At 34.5% G+C, this 25,793-nt stretch overlaps 1 protein-coding gene across 1 annotated transcript; it reads right to left on the bottom strand.

Annotated features, from left to right (window-relative positions):
- Positions 1 to 273: 273 nt before the first annotated feature.
- On the bottom strand, positions 274 to 24,090 carry LOC110629398 (phosphatidylinositol 4-kinase beta 1). The gene is made up of 16 exons (XM_021776351.2): positions 21,994 to 24,090; positions 18,672 to 18,863; positions 18,364 to 18,412; positions 14,848 to 14,980; positions 14,233 to 14,698; positions 14,061 to 14,141; positions 13,865 to 13,984; positions 13,475 to 13,544; positions 12,772 to 12,869; positions 12,590 to 12,694; positions 2,665 to 2,718; positions 2,193 to 2,336; positions 1,974 to 2,027; positions 1,801 to 1,875; positions 1,282 to 1,365; positions 274 to 1,191 (listed from the first exon to the last, which is right to left on the bottom strand). The coding sequence occupies exons 1-16, from the start codon at positions 23,440 to 23,442 to the stop codon at positions 1,090 to 1,092; spliced, it is 3,276 nt and encodes a 1,091-aa protein (XP_021632043.1). The 5' UTR covers positions 23,443 to 24,090; the 3' UTR covers positions 274 to 1,089.
- Between the last annotated feature and the right edge of the window lie 1,703 nt (positions 24,091 to 25,793).

The raw sequence follows: 25,793 nt of genomic DNA, 5'->3' as shown, positions 1-25,793 counted from the left end.
TATTATCCTCAGGATTTTATGGACATGAGATTCAAAACTGTGACTAGATTAAAAAGATAGTAAAAAAACAGGAGAGAGAGAGAGAGAGAGAGGAGAGAGGAGGAAAACCAGTGAATCATTGAGCACAGAACATATCATTATCACATCATCAAAGGACTAGCTCAATAGAATTTTGCAAATATGTAACAGAAGCCAACACCAAGCCTTTGTATAGAGTTGCTTTTATCATATTCTACATGAATCATCCTATAATTGACGGACACAAGCAAAGTAGAAAGTAAAAGTTTCTATTTACTGATCAACAAAAACGTAACATTCTCATGCAACCTAGTTTACAAACTCAAGGATTTCAATAAACATGGGTGTTCTTTTCTCCCCTTTAAAGAATATCGGATATGATCTCACATAATATATTCATATGCTGATTTCAAGAATTTTGTCTGCACAAACTTTCTGGTAAAATTGTATCGAGGAGTTATACCTGGGAAGACTTGCCATTAGATGGTTGACATCAGTTCTGAGACAGATCAACCATCCCGTGTTTGTCTGACAAGCTTCAATCCCGAGAATATAGCAACTTCTAGTGGAAAAATTGTAGATGCACAAAACAAGATGTAAGCTTCTGACGACTATCAAGTATGAAATCCGACCAGCACCTGTGGCATCGTAAAGCCTTTCCATGTCTGGCCTGTCATCCTCGTGGGAACAAATCTGTACATGTTGTATGAAGTGGGTTGAGAGTATAATCTCCTTTATGAACAACCAAATTCCCCAATTGCCAGCATAATACAATATCAAATGAAATGGGGAAAACAGTGAGAAGAACAAGACTCCAGTGAAGAAAATTTAGCCTGCTAGACTTCCTAAAGTGTTTCACCCGATACAATTACAAATTCCTCACACCAAAGAGAAAACAGGCCAAACTCTGTTATCAGTATTTGATACATCTTCATCAAAATCTCAGTGCCACAATGCAGCAACTCGATTGCTTTTGTACTGTGCTTTTTAAATCCAACTCGGATCAAAATGCTTCACTGGATTGGTGATTGTCAAAGGGAGCAAAGAATGTGGTACCACACAAATCTAACCTCACAATATTCCATTCAAAACTCTCTGATAATAGTCATACTGTCGTGTGCGCCAAGCATCTAGACTGCTGCTGATAAGAGAAAGCACCAACGAGACACATTGCTGCTAGACAACAGATTATATCATGACACTGACAACCATAAAAATATAATTTTGTGCAGAATGATAATTAAAACGGGAGTTTTATTTCACCTCTTCAGTCAAACTTAGATGGAATCGTTTTCTTAGGTTCTGTATTGTTCGTGGACCACCTTTAAAGCAAGGGAAACCAGAGTCCTGATTCAAGAATTTCACAAGGACCATGAGCAACCATCATCAAAGCAGATAAATGAGTGCTCTTTAGTCTTTAGCCTAAAAACACACATGTTGCAATGCTTGAAGATTCAAATTTAACTTTCAAACTTAAACAAATGTAATTCACTTGTTCCCCGTTTGAACTGTGGGTTATTCACTGTCACCAAACACACGTATTTGCTTTTTTAAGCAACTAGAGATGCTACCACTGGTACACAATTGAAAGTCCTCAAAGAAACTCATCATCAACTCATGATGTCAACCCTCACGACCATAAACAGGTCCACAGCAAATGCAATGAATAAAATATTACATACTGTTAAAGTCAAAGGAAGTAAAGAGGTGCAAATGCTGAGTGTGTCTTTATGCAAGTGTGCAGTTAAAGATAAGTTGAAGCCTTGGAGGTAGTAGTGTCACCTGCAACATCTCGACAAGAAGAATAATACGCTCTGCATGCTTACGGCATGTTAAGAAGCCTTGAATGCATAATACCTGGATTTAGAAGGCAAATGCCATAAGAAATGATAATTCCCTAAACAATACATACAGAAATGTAAAATAAATAAAAATAAAATGTGGTCAGTAAATACTTTAAAATAGTCAAAGAACTCGCTTGGAACTCCCTCAGCATCAGAATCCATAACCTAGGACAACCAACAAAGCTCCCATTATCATAGGATACAAAGCAAAATATGAAAATCAATTCAGGTACTGAATAATCAAATGCAATGAGGTTGTAGAAAAAGTGGAGAAAATTGAAGGCGAAAAAAGAACTGCAAAATAAAATAGCACAAATCATAAAATATTACCTCAAGAAGTTCTCGGGTTAATTTGAAGGGTGCACTCTCAAAATTAACACCACCAGGTGAATTAGAGAGCATGAATCCGAAGTCTATATGTATAATATGACCGTCTTCATCCAATAAAAGGTTTCCATTGTGCCTATCCTTCACCTAAACAACAGGATTTTTTAAATTAAATTTTCCTGAGTTTGTCCAGCTGGATGGCAGTAACAAATAGAATACCAAAGTCTATTGAACATGCATCTTTTTAAAGAAGCCAACTGTGAAATAGAAACTGAAATTAATATCTTTCATGTTATATGCTTTGTAACTTGAGTTCAGTGAAACAACCTCATTATAAATGAATAAAGCCATAAGATTGACTTTATATCTGAGCAACAAATAGTTGATGATGCTGCTTCTTGTGAAAAAAGCAATTCTTATAGGACATGTACAAAAACCAATTTTTATATGCAAATCTGAAATGACTTCTACGAACCTGTAGCAGGTAGCATACTAGAGAATATCCAGCCATACTTTCAACAAAGTTCCTCTGAAGGAAAACAAAAAAATTGATTAATTAATAAAGCACCTATATGAATCAATCAAAGGGAGAAAAAACTTTCATGCCGCAAGTAAAACACAAAAAAAAAAAGCTCACTTTATAGCTATATACAAAATAATATTTTTTAAAAAGTAGATAAAGATAAATGCAAAATATACTGTCCTATACCATTTATTTGACCTTTTCAAGGCCAAGTAACGACAGCTTATAGAAAATAATAGTTAACCCACACTGAAGGAGTCCTTTTTTCGGGTTGGGGGGGAAGGGGTGCAAATGCATTATGAAGAAACCAAGCTTATTTTATCTATGCAATTTCTCTTTTAATATATTCATTTTTTATAATACTACTAGATAAATATCTTCTGATATTTGTAACTGCTCTATAATTATACTCTTGTTAAATTTATATATATATATATATATATATATGTTGAAGAATTTTGAAAAAATTTAGAGAATTCTTGTATTTCACTCTTAATCTTTACAATTGGTTTTATATGACTATTTATACACAAAGAATTATATCTAAACAGAAAGCAAATAATCAAATAATAATTACAGAGATAATTAAGGATTCTAATCAAATCAAATCAAATCATATCCCTAGAATCAGTTAAGATCAGCAAATAAGTCAACACTCCCTCTCAAGTTGGTGCAAAGATGTTGCACATGCCCAACTTGCAAATCAGATTATGGTAGATCTTGTTGTTGAGCCCTTTAGTAAACACATCCGCAAGTTGCCCAGTAGAAGTCACATGAACTAGGCTCAAGACACTGTCTGTTAATTTTTCTTTAATGAAGTGCCGATCAATTTCAATGTGTTTCGTCCGATCATGTTGGACTGGATTTTGTACTATACTTATAGAAGCTTTATTGTCACAATATAAAGTTATCTTGTCTCTCTCGAGCAACCTCAACTCCAATAACTTCTGTAACCATAAGAGTTCACACACACTTTGGGCCATTGCTCTGTATTCTGCTTCAACACTTGACCGAGCAACAACACTTTATTTTTTGCTCCTCCAGGTGATAAGGTTCCCTCCCACAACTGTGCAGTAGCCAAAGGTGGATCTCCTGTCATAAAGAGATCCTGCTCAATCTGCATCTGTAAAAGCTTCAACTCGAAGGTGACCATGTTTGGAGTAAAGAAGCCCTTTCCCTGGCGCAGACTTTAGGTAACTTAAGATGCTAAGTACAGCTTGCATATGAGTCTCGCGAGGGTCATGCATAAATTGGCTGACTAAGCTAACAGCATAGGCTATATCCGGTCGAGTGTGTGAGAGATAAATCAACATTCCTACCAATCTCTGGTATCTTCCAATATCCACGGACTCACCAGTTCCTGCTTCCAACTTGTGATTACTTTTAATGGGCCATTGCCTGTCACCACTATATCATCAACATAAACAATAAGAAGGGTGATCTTACCCTTGTGATGTTTGATAAACAGAGTGTGATCAACATTGCTTTGTTGGTAACCAAAGGAAATCATGGCTCTGCTAAACCTGTCAAACCAAGCTCTAGGAGATTGTTTTAGCCCATACAAAGCCTTTTTTAATCTACACACCTTTCCTTGTGTCTTCTCATCGGTGAACCCAGGAGGAATTTCCATGAACACTTCTTCCTCTAAATCTTTATGGAGGAAAGCATTCTTCACATCAAACTGTTGCAAGTCCCAGTCCACGTTGGCTACACAGGATAACAAAACTCTAATTGAGTTCATTTTTGCAACTGAGGCAAATGTCTCATAGTAATCCACTCCATAGGTTTGGGTGAATCCTTTAGCAACCAATCTGGCCTTAAACCGTTCAATTGTGCCATCAGCTTTGTGTTTCATTGTGAACACCCATTTACAGCCAACGAGTTTCTTCCTAAGTGGGAGAGTGACAAGCTCCCAAGTCTCATTTTTAGCCAATACTTTCATCTCTTCAATCATTGCTTTCTTCTATTTAGGATCTGCAAGAACTTTCTTCCAATCTTGTGGAATAGACACAGAGGAAATAGACAATGCAAATGCTCTATAGGAAAGAGATAAGGATTCATAAGAAACAAAGTTAGAAATAGGGTGTTTAGTACAAGATCTGACCCCTTTTCTTTGTACAATAGGTTTATCTAAGTCATTGAAACATTCAAGAGTTGTGGGTAACTCACCAGAAGAAGATTCATGACTGGGTAACTCACTGGAGAAGATTCTTGACTCTGAGTAGACTGCATGATGGCTTCTTCTGCCTTGTCTCTCCTCGAATACCTTCTCAAATTTGGCTTGTCCAAACGACTAGTTCTCTCTCCCTGATTGGACATTTCCCCCTGTCTACTAGAACTCAAACTTTCTAGTTGAATCATATCATTCAGAATTACAAAATTCAGGATCACCTCTTCTTGCTCATTATTCTCCCCCTGAAGAGGTGAGTGGGTGGTACTGAAATAGGATTCAGTTTCTCGGAAGGTAACATCCATACTAACTAAGTATTTCCTAGAGGGAGGATGATAACACTTGTATCCCTTCTGTGTTGGAGAATACCCAACAAACACACATTTAAGGGCCTTAGGATCCAATTTTCCGGCCGTCCTAGTATGGACAAAGCAAACACACCCAAATACTTTTGGTGGAACAACGTATGAATTCTTCCCTTGTAGAACTGCAAAAAAACTCATAAAGTCAAGGATCTTGAGAGGCATTTTATTGATAAGATAAGCAGATGCAAGAATTGCATCTCTCCAATATGCTTTGGGTAGATTCATGGTGAACATAAGAGATCGAGCTACCTCCAATAAATGCCTATTTTTCCTCTCAGCAACGCCATTTTGAGCACTAATATAAGGACAACTAGTCTGGTGTACTATCACATTACTCTCTAAATAAGCAAAAAAGCTACTATCCATGTATTCTCTTCCATTGTCAGTTCTCAAAATTTTCACCTTAGTATCAATTTGAGTACAAACCATCTTATGAAATGATTGAAAACAAGAAAAGACATCACTTTTAGCTTTAATCAAATAGACCCAAGTCATTCGAATGCAACAATCAATAAATGTGACAAACCATCGATTACCAGACAAAGAGACAGTTTGAGTAGGCCCCCAAACATCAGAATGAATAGTCGCAAAAGGAATTTTACTTTTATTATGACTCAAAGGATAGGATGTTCTAGTGTGTTTAGCATACTCAAAAGCATCACAAAATAGAGAATCAAACTGAGTTCTAGCAAACAAATTAGGATAAAGTTTTTCTAAGGAAAAAAAAGATGGAAGCCCTAACCGTTTGTGCCACTATATTACTTCCTGATTGACATCCTTATTTCCTCCAAAATAGGCTTGAGATATCGAAGAACCTGGATCACCCTCTAACATATATAATCCATCATGCAGCCTACCATTGCCAATCCTCTTTCCTGTGCGAAGACCCTGAATAACACAATGATCTTGAAAGAATTCAATTTTACAATTAAGAGCATCGGCAATAGCACTGACAGATAAAAGGTTGATAGGAAAGTGGAGAACATGAATGACAGATGATAATTTAACGTTGGATGTGCAAATAACAGAACCTGTTCCGGATATGGGAGTAAATGAGCCATCAGCAATTCTGACACTATCTTTGGTTAGAGAAGGAAAATAATTGAGAAAGCCTTTAGAAGAGCCTATCATGTGTCTATTCGCACCAGAATTGATAATCCATGGAACATTATTAAGAGAGGAAGCATTACCTGACTTTACAAAGTTAAATGTGGCATCGGAATCAGAGTTAGGAATCGAGACCCTTTTACCTTCTGCCATGGTAAAGATTTGTGAACCGTGAAAGAATAGGAGGTACCCAAGGTTGTACACACAAGAGAGCCCAACCAATTCACCAAAAGACTGGGTAGCGGCACGGGAAGGCTGAAAAGATGGTCGGAATCGTCGCCGAAGTGATCGGAGCCGCGAAGCAGCGTCAGGCGATTGGTCACGCGCCGAGAAAGGGAGGCGTGTGAGCCTCACGTGTGGGCTTTTTCGGCATCGGAGCTGAGCGATCGGACGGCGACAGTTCTGGTGCCGGCGGTGAGAGGAGGAAAGGCTCCTAGATGGGTTAGTACCAAAAAAGGTAGATCTAGGGTTTTGAAACCCTAAAGAGGAAAAAATTAAATTTGAACCCTAAAATCAGGAAAAAACTCTGATACCATGAAGAATTTTGGAAAAATTTATAGAATTCTTGTATTTTACTCTTAATCTTTACAATTGGTTTTATATGACTATTTATACACAAAAAATTATATCTAAACAGGAAGCAAATAATCAAATAGTAATTACAGAGATAATTAAGGATCCTAATCAAATCAAATCATATCCCTAGAATCAGTTAGGATCAGAAAATAAGTCAACATATATATATATATATATATATATATATTATCCAAGAGATTTTGGACAAATTGATGGAAAATTCTTCTAATTTTCACAACTTTATAAATATAGAAGTCATCATTGTAGGACTATTATCCACACAAATATACTGGACTTGAAAAAAATAGCTGCGACTAAGACAAACTAATTAAGAAGAGGGGAAGAAAAGGCTTACAGGAAAGTAAAGGACAGTAGGAAGAACAAAAGAAAGGGAAAATCTGGACTGATCCCAACTTAACCCAAAACTCATAATGAACTTGGGAACTTGGGGCTTACCTAGGCTGAAAACCTGAATTTTGGTCAGGCCAAGCCAGCAATCATTTTACCAACTATGCGTGCTCGTTGATAGTCCAAGTGATGCCAAACCAGTATGACAAAAGGAACTAAGGGTAAGGAAAGAAAATAAATCCTCAAAGGCATGAACCACTAGTTAAATAATATAGATTTCTTGATTAATAGAAACCAAAAGTTTCTACCTAATTTTACAATAAAAAAATTTAAAATAAAGTAAAAACCATGGGTGCGCCTTTCTAGAGCTTTGTGCCTAGAGCAAGGCAAGAGCCTAAGCTCGTAAAGCAAGCACCCATTAAACATCACTTGCTTTCCTCCCATTGAGGAATTGGGGTGGAGCATTGAGTCTTGAGCATGAGCTGAGCCCATGGAATCAAATAATGGATGATACGACCATTATGTAACAGAATTTTGAGGGGTTGTACCCGTTTCACCATTATGTATAGGTCTCTCATGATCTGCAGGTGTGACGGCCGTCACCGACCGTTATATAATGGAAACAGCCGCTGCCAACAATTCACTCTTACAAAGGGAGCTCTTAACTCCTGTAGACTAAAAAAAGGAGTCTTAATCTCAATTTTTCAATAATAAATCTACTTTTTTTAATGAATAACTAGAAAATCCTCGTATAGCAGAGGTTTTCACAATCTTAATACTTTTAGAAAAGGTAGAAGTCTAATAAAAGCTATCATTGGATAATAAACTACAAAGATAAGATAACTAGATAATCGCAATCTATTTATTGTTGATAAATATAAATCTTAGTTAATAGACATTTTTTTTTAAATTTAAACTCTGTTGAAGAATGGATTTGACCTTATCCATTATCCATAACATCACTCTCTTGCTGAAAAGAAACTTATTCTCAAGCTCAAAGGTATGTGCAGCCTAGAAAATAATTGATAAACTCCCAAGTAGCCTTAGATTCAGGAGAATCTTGCCAACTGACTTATAGTTTCCAAATCCGATTGTCAAAATCAAAGACAACAACTCTATGCCTCTTTCATAATACTTTTGCATGTGTACTTGTGGTTTGTATAAGTGTATTCGGATTCCACTGGAAACTAAATCACATTCTTTTAAAATATGATCTATTACCTCCATTCTTATAAATCTCGAAATGTAGGATAATAATAAATCATTTGTGTCATCATATGTGGGAAAGTCGAGTTTGCATTTAGGGGCACCACAAGTACCTCCATCCTCTCATTCACTTGTTGACCAAAATTTTGTTGGCGACTAGCAATTTATCTTGATTCTGGTTCATCCCCAATTGAAGGTTCCAACTAGTTCGGAAATTTACTGAACTAAGTCATGCAAACATGCATTGAATCGTTGCATGAAAGAATTAAGCTTCTTTTCTAAAATTGTTGAATCACCCATGACGAGCTCTGATACCAATTTGTTATGGTGCAAAGTAACAAATTGAATGACGCGATGAATATGATGGATAGAGAGGAGCTCTTAACACGTCAAAACTCAAGAAAGGAGATGGTCTCAATCTCACAATTTTTAGAATAAATTTGTTTATTTTATTAAATAATTAGATATTCCTTATATAGTGGAGGTTCTCACAATCCTAGTACTGCTAAGAAAAGTAAAAGTCTAACACAAGTTACTATTAGATAATAGTAGAAGTCTAATACGCTATTATTGGATAAGAAACTACTAAGATAAGATACTAGAAATCTAGTAACAAACTACTAATATAAGATAACTATATAAATGTCAATCTAATTATTATTGATAAATATAATCTCAGTTCATAGACTTTTTTATGTTTAACACCATTGAAGAATGGATGCATAGAGTTGTTGTCTTTGATCTAGACACCTGAGTTTAAAAAATATTAGTTAGTTAAGTTTGTCATAAATCTGAAGCCATATGGGAGTTTATCAATTATTTTCAGGTTGCATATCCTACCTTTAAACTTGACGACAAGCTCCTTTTTTGAGAGGGAAGTATTGTTTTTCTAAGAGGGAAGTAATGTTATGGATAATGGATAGACTAAATCCATTTTTCAATAGAGTTTAAATTTTTTTTTAAGAGAAAAAATTCATCATCTAAGATATTATTTATTCACAATAAAAAGATTATATTTCTCCACAATAAATAGATTATATTTATCTAATTATCTCATCTTAGATTTTTAATATCTTATCTTAGAAGTTTGTTATCCAATGGTAACTTGTATTATACTTTTTTCTTAGAAGTAATAAGATTGTGAGAACCTTTACTATATAAAGGTTTCTAAATATTCAATAAAACAAGCAAATCATTCTCGAAATTGTTCGATTGAATCTCTCTCCTTTTTTAAGTCTTGAGGTATTAAGAACTCCCTTTAATGAGCTCCTTCCTTATCCATCATCCCGTGACGTGACCTGGGACCATAATATTGAGCCTGAGGTGTGCCTTTAACAACACTAGGCCATGTCACTATTACTCATCCAAAAGAAAGATGCATAATCACCTTAGTTTAATACGCACTCAAGCAATTATCAAAGGTGCATTAAGGCACAAAGAATCAGGCATTAGACACAATCATGTGTTTGAGAGAGCTGTGGTGCAAAATAAATAAAATGAGGAAGTTAATCCTATATAAGACAACCACCCATGGTATAACACAAAATATTTAGAATTCCAGCAATGATGTTTTCAAATCTAGGATTCAATAGTACACATAAATACAATATAGTAGCAAACGTAACTAAAAAATAAATAAATAAACAGGTACATCATAAATATTCATACACATTGGTCTAACTTAGTTCATTTTCTTTCCTCTTTTAATACCAAAATTAAAATAAGTTCTATCTAATTTCAAAATTACAATGATCCTTTCCCCTAATTGCAACCCACATGGTCAAACTAAAAAAGTTAATAAATGAATTCGTGCAAAGCTAAAATATCAAACAAGTAAAGCATCTAAAAACAAAGGCCAAAGCACAAGCAAGCCAAAAGGAGCAGCACAATGAGGGGTCAAATATTAAAAATAAAAAGGGGATTGAGATTAGGCAACCGAGAATAAAAAAATAAAAGCAAAAAGAAGATTGAAGGACAGGTTGGTGGAACAAATGGAAGAGAAAACGAGAGATAGAAAAGAGAAAGAATAATGTTCCCAATAAAAAATTAAAGGAAAAAAAAAAAGGAAAATGCATTTTAAGTGCCTTCGGCCAGAGTTAAGTTGGCCAATTGTTTTGGAGATATCACCCGACTTTAGCCAAGGAGCTTATGCTTGTGCCTTATGCACAACTATAAATTAGTAACTATCTAGATCCATAAAACAGATCCAAGTACAAAACATTTCATCATACTTCTCACACAGAACCAATACTTGCACTGAAGATTTGTTAATATAATTAAACTGATGCCAAGAGGGGGCAAAAAAATAAAGCACACTTCAAAACCAGTAAACCAAAATTTTCTACAAACTATCAAACAAAAGCTTTTCATATTTGTCAAAAATTGTAGACTGCTTAATCTTGAGTGAGCCAACATTATTTCCTTTTTAAGAAATATTATTATTAATTCCATATCATGCTTAAAATCATTTTGCATTTATTGCAGTAGATCGACTACTTATAATGGAGGGAACTTCAAAGTAGGAGGTCAAATTCAATTCAACCTTAAAATGCTCAAGTTTGGATGCCATCCATATGTATTTTATGTCAAAGAAAAAAAAAAAGCAGTACCAACTGTAGTGCTTTTCACAATTTTAGCATGAACTTTTAATTTTGTCAATAAAATGCACCAACTGAAATTTCAAATCGAGCATTATTACTGGCTGACTTGTTGCAACTAATAAATACTGAAGTGGCAGTGACTAGGAGATAGAAAAATAAATTACAACATGGTGCATTTTCTCACAGGCATGGTTCTTCCACCACCATCTTCTCCTCCCAAGCCAATGCAGACCCCCTAGCTCCTAGCCCCTAGCAAACCCAGCTCCCCCTCTCCCCCCACCTCCGCCTCAAATTTTCATGAATCTATTAATTAAAATACAATACTTCTGAGCTCTTAGTCACACAAACAAGCTTAAGTTTGGTTCTCAGGAAGCCCTCATCTTAATTCAAAAAGTTCCAATTTCACTCATCTCAAGTTAATCCACACAAAGATCATTCGCATTGGCGTTTCTGATGATCAATTGCTTGCTAAAACAAGCTTCTATTGTGCTTCTCTCATGGGAAAAGTGATTAATGCCCCTTTGCTTTTCCATCAAATCTAGACCCACAAACCTTTACTTGCAATTTCATGATTAGAGCCTATGCAAACAATGTGAGCTCTCAACAAGCTCTTCTTCTTTAGAACCTTATGGTTTGCTGAAACTTTCTGCCTGATAAGTTCACTTTCTCCTTCTTTGTCAAAGCTTGCTTGGCCTTTTCTTCTCTTGACAATCGAAAGGCAGTTCATTGGTTAGCTATTAAAACTGGATTTGGATGGCAATGACTAATTTTTATGTGAAAAACCAATGATACCAGAAGCATTTGAACTGTTCTGAAGAATATAACTTCGGCAAAAAGGTCATATTTGCCCCTGGATTATGCAGCAAGAGTCAAAAATAACAAATTTCATCTAAAAATACCCGACTTATCATTAAAAGGGCAAATATGCCCACATAAGGCCAAATAGATTGAGTAGATAGTAGCTCACACTTTCAGATTCTTATAAGTGACGGCCTTATTTGGCTTTTTAACGATAGTTCAGGAGTAAATTTTGGCTGAAAAATGAAATTTGATATTTTTTACCCCACTATATAGTTTAGGGGCAAATTTAACCTTTTAGCCATATCACTTTATAATGAGAGAACCAATGAGTTTACACTAATTGACTAGTTAAAAGCATGTAATGGATTAGGAAGTCTCCAGTCAGATGGATGGCTTTGCATGAGAGGAATTGGGTGGCATTGCATTGATTTGGGATGAGAAGATGGTGATGGGAAAGAAGCTGATGGTGAGAAACACACCATAATGGATTTTCTTTTTCTTTTCTTTCTTCTCTCCCCATCACTTCCATGTCAGCATTTTATCAGGTTACAATAAACTGGTAAAAATGTTTTGATTGTGAATATTTTGGTTGGTTGGTGTATTTTATGGACAATTAAAGGTTTGTGCTAGAATCGTGAAGCCTAAAATTAACTACAAAACCAATAATATAGTGCATTATCACGCCACTAGTGCTGCAGCATTACCTGCGCAAGCCTAAAACTTGGGGAGTTCTCCTCATACTTAGCAACAAAGAAGTCACGCAAACTTGTGATGTTGGGATATCTACTCTTGATAGAATGAAGTGAGGCCTGTAGAAGAAGATCACAACCACTAAGACCCAAAATTTTTAATAGTTGATTAACTCAAAGAACACTACCATACATACAGTATCAGGAATTGTCTCAATGAGAGCTGTATAAGATGAAGTGACCAGAACTTCATAGGGACGTAACCAGAGAGGGAGACCAGCTTCTTGGAATATATCTGACATCAAAATGAAAATATTATAAGCTACCATGTATTGTTAAGATTTAAAGGGACAAAATGCAACTTCTTAATTCTCATGATAATCCATCATAACAGCTAACTGTTATGTGATTATCATTCCACGGAATATTGATTCAACAATTACCTACCATTTCCAGCTTGTTTGATTACTTTAATAGAAGAGAAAATTCAGGATCCTAAATCTTCTCAAAAGTAAGAGTGCTAAATTTAGTTTACACAAGAAAAAGCTATTAAACTAAAATGGACCCTATCACATGGGTCAGAAACTCAAAATAGATTGCAATTTGATGACAAATTTTATCCCAGGAGTTGCTCATCATTAAGCTGTAGTGAAAGGTAGTTCACCTAATGCAGCATATTATTCAGTCGGGTAGCATGCATGCAAACATGAACATGCATCTCCGTAATAGTTCAAAATTTTTCTTGATCAACCTATATACAACTTCTTTACATTTTCTTTAAAAAAGTTTGTTATTTTTACACCCTTCTGTAATAAGAGGACACAGCAAAACAAAGATTATTTTCAAATAAAAATATAGAGCAATTAGCCATTAAGACCAACATTATATACAGGCACCTACCATAAAAATGAGAAATAAGTTGCACAGCAAGATGCTCCTGCCTACAATCATCACCACTCTTCACAATAACCTGCAAAAGAAACAAGAAAAAAAAATAATCACATTAAAACCAAAACCACGTGCAAATATAAATTATAACAGAACATTTAACACACAAAATTTAGTTGCCTTGAGACAAAATCAAACATGCTAGCATTTTAAGTATCTCAATATAACCACAAACAAAATAGAGTATCTGGTTGACCAAATCATCAAGTATGATTGTGTTTCAGAAAACACAGTTTACTGAGCATATCTAAGCATCAGAATAGACTTTCAAGAGGGACAAAATGGCATGCAGATCCTATACTTTTTTTTTCCCTTTCAAGTAGCTCAATATGCAGAACTTACAGAGCGCAAGTCCCAACCAGGTAATTTTCCATATACTGAAGCTTTACGAATTCTCTCTTTCTTTGCCTCCCAGAGTTCACCAGATAGAGCATCACTGGCCTTAGGGTTGCCACCATTAACCTATTGGAAAGTTAAAATTTTTTGAGTTTCATCATTCTTCACAGAGAAGAACTTGGTTTTCTTTATTAATGTTTACCATTGGTTGTGCATCTGATGAATCTTGCCCAGCCCCCTTTAGAGGTAGTCCAGGAGGTGCTTCGCCTTTGGCTGCAGCAGCCTGCAAAAAACGGTCAAATTTTACAAACAATTCCAACACCATTAAAAATCAACAATTAATATCACTAACCATATTCCTTCTAAAATCCAACCTTCACTTCTTCTATAGCAATTGTACTAGGAACACGACGATGCTCCCTGCGACGAGGTGGCCCTTGATCCCCAATGTCCTCCATTCGAAGTCCAGGATCTGCCGTCAGCACTACCCTTACCCATTGCAAATCCCCTTCAAAAGTTGCTCTTTGATGCTGAACACTGCAATTAATGTCAGGGTGTATATCATGTGCTTTTTTGTTCCTAGACTGGCGAGAAAATTGCTTCTCCACAGAGAGGCTCACATTAACATATTTCAATCTTGCATCCAAACTATGAGACATTGCCTGGTCAATGGCTTGAGCTGTAGATCTTGACATCCTATCACTACTATTCCGATATGCTTCCTGGGCAGTCCACAAAGGATAGGCCCATGGAGGTGGCTTTGGTAAAAATGCATCTCCATTTGCCAGAGGAATACCTCCTCTGGAAAGCTTTTGACCACCAAAAGTATCCTTGGTATTGCTGAAAGAGTTTTCAAAAGATAAATTTATCAAACCAAAAGAAAAGGATTCAGATTATGCACCAGTTAAATCAATTCCAGAAACAAATGTGCTATAGCATGGTCAAATTGGGATTATGCCATTTTACCCATGATGCAACTCCATTATTACCTAGGCATTTCGCATTTCAAAACTTCAACACAAATCAGATATGGTGCCTTTTCCCTAGAATTCAAAAGAACAGCTTCATCTTCAGGTATATGAACCACGCGATACATACCCTTTCCCATTGGGAAGCAAACTCCTAAAAATAAATAGTGATATTCAGATAGGTATACGCAGATATAAGTATAAGAAACAACAGAATGCATATGACTAAGATTTGAAGTATAATGCAACATTACATTTTCAACATGTCAAATTTTTAACCAGTAAAATGATCTTCAGTTTCTTCATACTGGATTTCTATAGCTAGAACCAAAAAATAAAAAAGAGAAATGAACCTTGAACATTTAATTACTTTAAGTGAGATCTTTTATCAGTAAGCCCTAGTTCATGTCAGACTGACATCATTGGCCCAGTCAAAAAATAAACGTTGAACAAGCCAATAATTGGTAATCATGCATTTGATTATTGAGTTACAAAATCGATAATATTATATGTAGATCCTGCATTAGTCAAAACTCGAGATTTATTTAAGAAAAGAAGACCAGAAGCACAGATGGAAAGGATGGGAAATAAAGAGAACAACCTACATCATTTAAGCTCAAATAACTAACCAAAAAATTAGAAATCATGCCACAACCTAGCACTAGTTATCATCCTGAGGATGAATCATTACTTTTCAAAATAAAGCATAATTTGCAAGAATTGTAAAATTATTTTTAGAAGGCCTTGAAAATAACTAAGCCAAAAATCTCTAATGCTTTGTTTGGTTTGAGGGAAATGGAGAGGAGAGAGGAAAAAAATTAAAATTTTCAAATTTCTCTTGTTTGGACATGAATTAAGGAAGAGAAATAAAAAAGAAAGGAGAGGCAAGAGGAGAAATTGTTTTTCCCAATTTGTTACAAATGTCCCAAAGCATTTCTCTCCAAATTGGTGGGAAACAAAGGAAAATAGATATAAAACACCTAAATGCCCTTCTTTCTTTGAAGGAATAAATTTGATTTCTCCTCTAAACTACTCATTATCCATAATTTCTCTCCAATTCTCGCACAATTAAGGAATAAGAATCCAAACATAGGGTAAAGGTTGTTTGCATAAATGCAGTATCAAGTATCAACATCTTTAAAATATAAGTAATAGGTTCAAAAGATATTTTTTTTGTCAAAAAAGAAAAAGACAATGGACAAGAAAATTCCATACGTTTACACTTTTTTTCTAGCTTTAATGATACTTTTTTATTTATGAAATAATCCTTAAAGCTTTGACACTGATTTCAGCTTTAGTGATTTTATATTTGGTACATAATCTGGAGTTAATACAGACATGCGCATGCATTATTTACAATTAAATGTTCAATATCTTTTAATAAAATTAACAGGAAATATGTACACAGACACACAACATATATATATAAATGTACATATATTATTTTCATTGATGTTTCAGCTGTAACCAATCTTAAAATTCAATTCAATTGATTCTTGATTCTTGATTCAAATTAGAATTTTGATAGATAAAGGGGATAAGAAAAACTAAATAGATAAAAATGCAAGAGAAATCAGATATCTATTAGGGCAATATCTTTAGATACTTTGTTGAATAACAGGGGATTCGATCATCAACTCCTCTTCTTGACAAACAAGTCGGTACGAAGAGAAAAGAAAGAAAAGCATTTCTAATTACTCAACCAGAAAGACTATCCATGCAGACAACAAAGAGAGGGAAAAGAAAAACAAATTAAAAGAGGGAATAATTACTATCGTGTCCCTGTAGTTTACTCTAACTAATTAAACTACGGTTATAGTTTTAGAATTACATTAAAATACCCTTATATTTTTATTCCGTCAACTAAAAAGGACATCTGTTAATTTTAACATTAATCTATTAGTCAAAATTGAAAACAATTTTGATATTGTGTCTGTACTTTGTCCTAACTAACTAAAATGTCCCTTAGTTTTAGAATTACATTCAAATATCTTTATATTTTTATTTTATTAACTAAAAAAGACGGTTATTAGTTTCTATCCATTTTTATTGCTAATCGTTAATCTATTAGTCAAAACTAAAGAATTTTTTTATACATCCAAATCGGCTTCCTATTAAATAAAACTCACCACTCACCCACTACTCACCAGTTAGCTCATGATTGTTCAATTAAGCCCCTATTTTTTTGTTCAATGGTCAACTAAGCCCAATTTAATTTTTTTCATCAACTCAACCCATTTACTTTTATTCAAGGGCCAAATAAGTCCTGACTTGATATTTTTTTAATAACAAAATATTTTTTTAATAACAAAATATTTTTTTAATTTGAAATTAGTATTTTAATAAACATAAAAATTTTTAAAAAATACATAGAGATAGTAAATAATTTTAAAATTTGTAAAAATGAAATTTTATTAATAAAAATAATATTTTAATATTAAAAATAATATTTTATTATTAAAAAACTATTATTTTATGTCTGGACTTATTTTGACGTTTAAGTATAGCGGCTTAATTGGCCAAAAAAACTAAATTGGACTTATATGGCCTTTGAATAAAAGCAAAAGGATTTAATTGAACCTTATCCAAAAAAAAATTCAATTTTTGACTAATAAACTAATGATAAAAATGGATAAAAACTAATAAGTATAGTTCCTAGTTAATACAATAAAAACATAAGGGTATTTTAATGTAATCTTAAAACTATTAGGGGTGTTTTAATTATTTAGAATAAATTTAACAGTAAAAAATAGGTAAAAACTAACAGATGTCCTTTTTAGTCAACGGAATAAAAGTATAAGGTATTTTAATGTAATTCCAAAACTACAGGGGCATTTTAATTTATTAGGGAAAACTACATGGGCACAACAGTAATTATTCCTTAAAAGAAACAAGACTCTGGGTCTCCTAGAAGAATAAACGCTCCCTGCCGAATATTATCCTCACCAAATTCTGGTACCAACAATTCTCACATGCCCTCCTCCTCCCAATCATTTCCTGTCTTACACTCTGTACAAGAATCTTCCATGCTAACTGTTTCCTGATAGGTGTCCCTCATATCCTCTAGTCCCATAACAGCAGCTTCTTTAGGGGGAATCAATGATTCCTCCTCCTTTCCCTTGGCCCTTGGGCCTTCTGTAGTAAACTTTTTGTGGCCTAGTTGAATTACCGTTTTACTTTGGACCTCCCTATCATATTTCGACTATGATTTAGGAGTTTTATTGCCAAAAACATGACAAATCTACATCAAAAGCCAAATGTTGTGGCCTCACCCTACCTTTTGATGTTTTATTCCAATTGTGATAGAAGGCCTTCAGATGGGATTCATTCTACATATTTTTCCTCAAAAGCAGCTATAATTACAGTACCAAATAGACCTTAGGTTTTCTGAGTTAAAACTTGAAAGAATTAGCAATATTTAGTCACCCTTTGAGACCATTTCAGACAATAAAAGGATGATCTAAAATGAGAGAATAATTAAATAGGCACTGAATTTAGAGGGCAATTTCCAACTAAAATCTAAAATAAAGATAGTACCTCCACTATTTTGAGCTTCAGCTAAATGCATATTGATCTCCGCGAGTGACTGAAAATACACGAAAACAGAAGTTTAAATGTGCAAGAAAAATTCAAGTTCAAGTAAAATATTATGTTTAGATAATAGATATACAATACTTATAATTCTATATCTGCACATACACATACATATGGGCAGAGGTTAGTGCACTGCACAAGCATGTGAACAAGCAAGCTTACATGGATGTGCAAATGCATAACCAACAGCTGGAACCAAAAAAGAATCAATGAAAGAAAGGCCACAGAAAGCTTAAAGAGCATTAGATGACCTCACGAAGAGCACTTTTGCGATCTTCAATAGGAAAGACATCTACTAAGCCATATGAAGTCTCACATAGTGACATCACAAAGTCCAGTGATTCATGATAAGCCCCTTTCCTGAAATGTGATGTGGTATTATTAGGAAGTGGAGGCTTTGTGTTTGACTTGTCATTCTGTTGCTTTGGTGAACCTGGACGCTTCTGCCATATAAAGAATGCAGGAAAATTAGATCATGGAATTATAAGACTCGTGCAGCAATGAACCTCGAGTAACAGAGATTTCCAACCTATGCAAATACAAGATATCTACAATAGCATGCTAGATACCTTGGTCTGCCCACCAGTTTGTCCTCCATGAATGAGTACTTATGCTCATTAATTACTTCTAACACTGGTTATGCTAGATACTTTTCCAGCTATTTAACAGATCAAACATATTCTAAATAGTTAATTTAATATTAAAAGCAACATATGTTTCACAACCAACTTTCTATCAGTTGAGAATCCACAACACTGATATTCTACAGAATTGTTATCTTACAAAGGCTTATCTGTCTAGATGCTTACTTATGGAAAGTCCAGGGTTTTATTTTCAACCATGTGTACGACACTTATATACAAGTTCATGATCAACCTTTGACAAAATGGAAGTTAGCAGTGATACTGCATGCTCTCCAACCATGGCTTAGCAAACAGGTTTCTATATCTCCTATTAATGAAAATGTTCCTTTTCTTAATCATGAAATTCTGCTGCATTACTTTACAAGAAGTTGGATGCATGCTACAATTTTATTGGTATTTGCAACAGCTTTATACCAGTCTACATCCCCATAAAGCACCAACTTTTCCAAAAACGGCCTGCTAATTGGACTTCAAGAAAAACTAGCAACTGACCTTAAAGCAAAGGGCCTACAACTCTCCACAGTCCACAACCAACCAACCCAATTATCATCTCTACCACAGCACCAGCCATTCAACCACCAAGTTGTATTGGAAACCATAGATAACCAGCTCATCTGCACAACCACAACTAATCTCTCTCCAATATGGACATCAATCCAAGCCAACACAAAAATCATAATAAGAGAGCCTAGTGAAACTCATCCTCATGTGAAATCCAACATTCCAAATTTTGAAGCAATTTCAATTGGATAATTTTTGTTTGGTCATGTCGTCTGCAATTAAAAACAATCCTTCAGTTCAAATCCTGTACCAGATAAATGATTGATGAAAAGGATGATGACAATGAGGAAGAAGTCTAGATCATGTCGTGGCACTACTTATTCAAGAATTAGGATTATGTATTTTTTAAAATAGTTTACTTGGATTGGGTAGTTATATTATTTAGGGTGTCTATTGGTATTTCAAATTGTTGTCAGGATTAGGTTTATGCTGCAGGAAATACATAAGTATTTTACCATTATGATGATTTAGTTTATTAAAGATTGAAATTGAAATTTAGATGTCATTTTTTGCTTGTATCTTTATTGTTCTTGTGGTTCTTCATCAACCAATGTGAGAACAAATGGATGAGACTGAGCTGTAATATGTATTTGTTCCATCACTTAAAGGTAGTTTTCAAAGATACCTTTACAAGTAGTATGTGGTCATCTCTTCCTGATTCCAATGCTATATGGATTTCTACATAGGGATTTCATGCTTTCTACTCTCTTGGACTATTATTCACAGCTGAACTCTCAAAGTAAACTCCTGTTAGCCAAGGGAAATGATATGGAGAGTTTTAGGACTGAATAATTTAGAAAGAAATAGAGGAAATAGTTCACTTAGGTTACTTTAAGAAACATAGGGAGTAGGTTGGTTTCTTTGGGTATCATAATTATCTAGGCCATCTTTGTTATTGAGTTTGTTATTAGGGTTAGAAGTTAGGATTTATTTTCTCATGCCTGTATAAGTATTCGCTTAGCTCTTTTACCATTAAAGGTTGTTGGGATGCGTAAAAATTGAATATAAGTTTAGATCATCATTTCTTTGCCTTAGTAACTCAAATCCTTTTTTGTGTTGGTTCTACTTCACAAGACAAATGCCATAGCCTATGATCAATATTAGACCACCTAAAAGAAAAAGATTAATAGTAAAATACAAAACTTAAAAGAGAAACCAATAAAGGTCCAATACTTCAACCCTATCAAAAATTTTCACTCACTCAGTAAAGACATCAGACCAGCCAAAGCAGCAATAGTCCAAAGTTTTCAAAATTTCAATTGATGACTCTGATGCCGATATATCATAAAAGAGAATCCGGCTCCAAGAGATGCTACAATTTCAATAATGAAGTTAAGTCACCCATCTTCCTTCAACTTTTGCAAGTTAGTCACCCATCTTCCTCCAACTTTTGCACATACAAAACCAACCTAGAACATGTTCTCTGATATCTCATAAACAGATTATCTACTGTTAACATTTTACTTAAGTAGTGTCATGGAAGGATAACAAATTCATGAAGTGACCTGAACTCCAATACAATTCCATGGAATTATCTTATGTTTCCCCTTAATCTCTAACAAGGCGACCCCTTCAGTTCACATGGTGCTAACAATTTCATGCAATCTCCAACATATCTGATCATCACTAATACACTAAATTTTAACTTAGTTATTTGCAATTTCAAAAAGGATGTAGATGGTTTTGCAACTTAGAAAAGGATGCTGCTGACAATAATTCCCAATGCACAGCCATAATAACTCTCAAAGCCAATGCAAGATTCTCATAGACATGTCCATAAAACCTCCACAGTTGTATTCCCATTTTCCCAAGAAAATTGTCAGAAAATAGATACTGCAGATGATCTCTTCTTTCACTCCTCATGGAAGAGGGTGGTTTCGGAAGTTTATCTTGTATTTCAATCACCACGACAGACACCATACCAAGTAGCCATCCACCCACCCAAAAAAAAATAAAGCACAAGTCCAGCTAGAAGTGTATGCTTTTACTACCCTCATCAGTAATCAACTAATCATAATCAAAAGCAATATATTTTGAGAAAAAACCCTAAACCCTGTCGCATTTCTGCAAGAACATCCCATGAGATTAGATCCACAACTTCAATGACCATTTATCTTCCATATAACTCCAAAATACAAATAATAAAATAATCTTATCAATGTTAATAAGAGGTCAACCTAAACACAAGACATTGTTACGAAAATGTCATCATCACAATTCCACAACTTGAAGAATCAAATAATGTTCATCAAGGGAATATCTATCGCTTCAAAATAACAAAATGTATAAACATATATGTACTCCAAAGAGCAAATTGAACACATTTTCAATCAAACCAAGCATGGCACGAAATTGATCATCAACACACCTCTTTATTCTTCTTTGAACCAAACAACTCCAATTCTTCAACTGAACGGTCACGATCTCTAAACAATTTGCGGAAAAAATTCTCAGTTCCAGGGCTGCTCTCAAACAAACCACCACTATTGCCATTCTCATTCATTGCATTGCTCTTGGCATCCTCAGGATGCACACGAAACAATCTTCGAAACAATGAAAATTCAGAAGGTTCTTCTTCCTCACCGTTGGCATTTCCCTCATCAATTTTATCATTTCCATCTTTCCTTTCGTCAAACTTATCCTTAAATAATTTGCGGAAGAACCCCTCCTTTTCATCATCTTCTGCAGATTTAGAAAATTTATCTTCAGAGCTCACCCTTTCTTCATGCTCATCCTTCTTGTCCTCAAACTTCTCCTTAAAAAGTTTTCTAAAGAACCCTTCCTTTTCATCATCTTCCACTGATTTAGAAACAGACTTCTCGTCCCCGTCACTCTTGTTATCACGAAACAACCTCTTGAAGAACCCTTCCGAGCTAGATGTCAACTCCTCATCCTCACCTTTACTACTACTATCCCTCAAAAACCTCTTAAAGAAGCTATCTGAGGGTGATGTCAACTCCTCATCCTCTCCTCTACTGCTATCTCTTAAAAGCCTCTTGAAAAACCCATCGGAATTTGATGTTGACTCCTCATCCTCACCTCTACTGCTATCTCGCAAAAGTCTCTTGAAAAATCCATCCTTCTCACTCTCTTCTTCATCTTTCTCCACTGACTTCCTAAACAACAACGCATCTCTAACTTTTGGACCTGGAATAAATTTCCTAAAAATCTTGTTCTCATCCGGTGACAACAAATTTCCATCCTCAATTAAACTATTCCCAGATGAGGGAGAAAAAGACAGAGACTTATTAGCAGGTGGTGAAGATGTCAATGATAAGAACTTCTGTTTTGATGACAAGATTTTATTCAGAACAGGGTTCTTACCCCCAGGGCTGGAGGACTCACTTGGTGGTCGCACAAGGGGAAGCCATTCTCCCATCAAAGTAGCTGCAATCTGACACTTCTCCTGAATCCTACTAATCCCTTCATTATCATCAGAATCCTCAATCTCGGCCAACAAAAACCAATGCACCTTCAGAGCTATCAGTAGAGACTTGGAGCATATATCAATGACAAACTTATCCAAAGATGGGCTTGGCTTGTGTATTAACATGTAACAAATTTGGAACAAATAACTTTCAATCCCTGATAAAGGCAAGGTATACATTCTGTTACACAGATAGTCCCGTACCCCAGCATGATCATGCTTGTACAGGTAGCTTACAGCAATCCACTCGCAGAAAAACGCAGAGTCGAAGAACCTGATTAGCCACCCGCTCTCGCCAGACTCACTTATTAGGTTAGTTCGCGAGGTGATCTCCCTGGGTGACTCGTCCGAATCCCCACGACTCAGTCCCAGAAGCCTTACCATTGTCATTCCACCATCATAAACCCTAACTCTGCGTTTCAAAATCAGATCAACTGAGACCTGATTACCTAGTAATCCAAACACAATAATCGTATTCGATTCAGCAGACCAAGTAGAACCCTTGTCTTGAATATTAAACCCTAAAATCCCTAAACCTTTTTTATCGAAACCATGAATCTGACACCAGGCCAGCTTCCAGTGTTCTCTGTTATTCAATTCAAATGATCACAAACACGCACATTAAACCTTCTCATTCACCGGAACCCTAATTCTCTGCATAGGCCGACCAAAGAATGCAATGTTCTGATTGCTTCACGGGAAAATTAGAAGAAGAAGAAGTAGTAGTAGTAGTAGATAACGCAGGGAAATGATCGAGAGATATTATAAAGTCAAATGTAGAGGTCTTTTCAGTTGATTAGATGAGAGAATTTTGGAAACTTACTTGCAGTGAAACTTCGAATGTTAAATAATCGAGGAATACTGAGACTTGAGAGCAGATCTCATGAATCTGCTGGGTTCAAACGACACCGTATAAGGCGGCGGTGGCGGCGGTGGCTGTGGTGGTGTTGTCTTGTATGCTGTCACAAAGAGGGACGAGGTAATTAGTGTTAATATTAGAATTTTTTTTTTTTTTTTCATAGCTGGGTTTTGCTAATATGCGCAACACTGCATAGGAAGTTCTAAGAGGTGGTATTTTATTTTTTTTAAAGGCTCATCAAGTTTATTAAAAATATTCAAAATTTTTTGTTATTATGTGATTTAATTTAAATTTTTAAATATTTGTATATTATTTAAATCTTTTATTTTTATTACAATTGTTTTAATTTTAAAATTTAAATTAAAAAATATATTGTTCCCTGACATGGTAAGGCAACATAGTTTTTTTTTATTTTTTTATTTTTCATAAAATAACTATTTACACAAAAAACTAATATTTTTTTATATTTTATAATTTAATTAAAATCTTTAAAAAATAATATAATTTAACTGAAATTTTCTAAATTTTTCCATATTTATTTTTACAATCTTAAAAATTTATTATTTTTTCTATTTATCATTAATTTCAATAAAAATTACTGCAATTGTAATATTTAATATTTTCTTCCCTTTTAAATACTTTGTTAAGTATTTATTATGATAAACTTTATTATTTTTATTATAAAAAATTATTTCAATATTATCAAAAATATAAATTATATCTAACTACTTGCAATTATACTATTAATTTTGTAAATTTCAGTTATTCTCATACTACTTAATAATATAAGCCAATACTCCAAAATGTAAGAATAAACACTCCATCAAGACAAGCATGATTGAAAACCATCGAAATTAAAATATCTAAAACCATAAAATAAGAAGAAATCTTGTTGTTGTCTTCTGTGTTAGACTAGACAAGGATGAAAAATAATAATATGATTTTGAAAATTTATATTTTATTTGAATATCTTATGAGGAGAAAGGAAAACAAGAGATGTAAAATATTTTTATTTTCTATCTTTTATTTTTTTTATCTTGTATTTGAAAAGAGATTTATTTTATTTTTCCATCAATTTGTAGAGAAAATAAACACTTTATTTTCCTTTCTTTTCCAAACAAAGGAAATTTAAAATTTTATTTTATTTTTCACCCATTATTTTTCTTCTTCTCTACTTTTTTGGAGCATATTTTCAATTCATACATAATAAAAAAAAATAATTATCAATTCACGTAAGATCCAAAAATATTTTCGGATTCTGTGTGTGACACCCATAGTGTCGAACAATAGAGAGTTCGACACCATGGGTGTTGAACTGCAAGTGGACCAGTTTGTTCGACACCAATGGTGTCGAATAAGCTATTCCTTGCCATGGGAGCAATTTGAACTACTCCTGTGACTGCATGCGTGGCGTGTTCGACACCCAAAGTGCCGAACACGCATCACGGGTACATCAAAGATTAAAAGAAAAGTGTTCAGCACTTACTTATAGTACTGAACACTTTTCTTTTGCATGCAGATCCGCGGACCTGCATGCATGCAGAGCCACGCGGACCTGCATGCACAGGCATTTGTTTAGCACTTTAAGTGCCGAACTAGCCAACAGCTACCCGACCTCTCTATAAATTACCCCACCCACGACTCTGTAAATTACCTAAAATCTGCACTATATCTCAGTAAATTGCATTCTATAAATTGTTTATTTTCCTCTACAAATTTCACAAATTTATTGTATCTACTTATTTCGATTCGACTACAAAAACAGAAACGCCAGTAAGTTTTAAATATTTTATATTCTAAATTTTATTTTTTTTTTAAATTTATATAGTAAATTGAGTAAAGAAAAATAAATTCTCAAGACAAATTATTTTTTATTCGTAGG

This window comes from Manihot esculenta, chromosome 13 (assembly GCF_001659605.2).
Source record: "Manihot esculenta cultivar AM560-2 chromosome 13, M.esculenta_v8, whole genome shotgun sequence".
NCBI lineage: Eukaryota > Viridiplantae > Streptophyta > Magnoliopsida > Malpighiales > Euphorbiaceae > Manihot > Manihot esculenta.
This window is presented reverse-complemented; position numbering and strand designations above follow the sequence as displayed.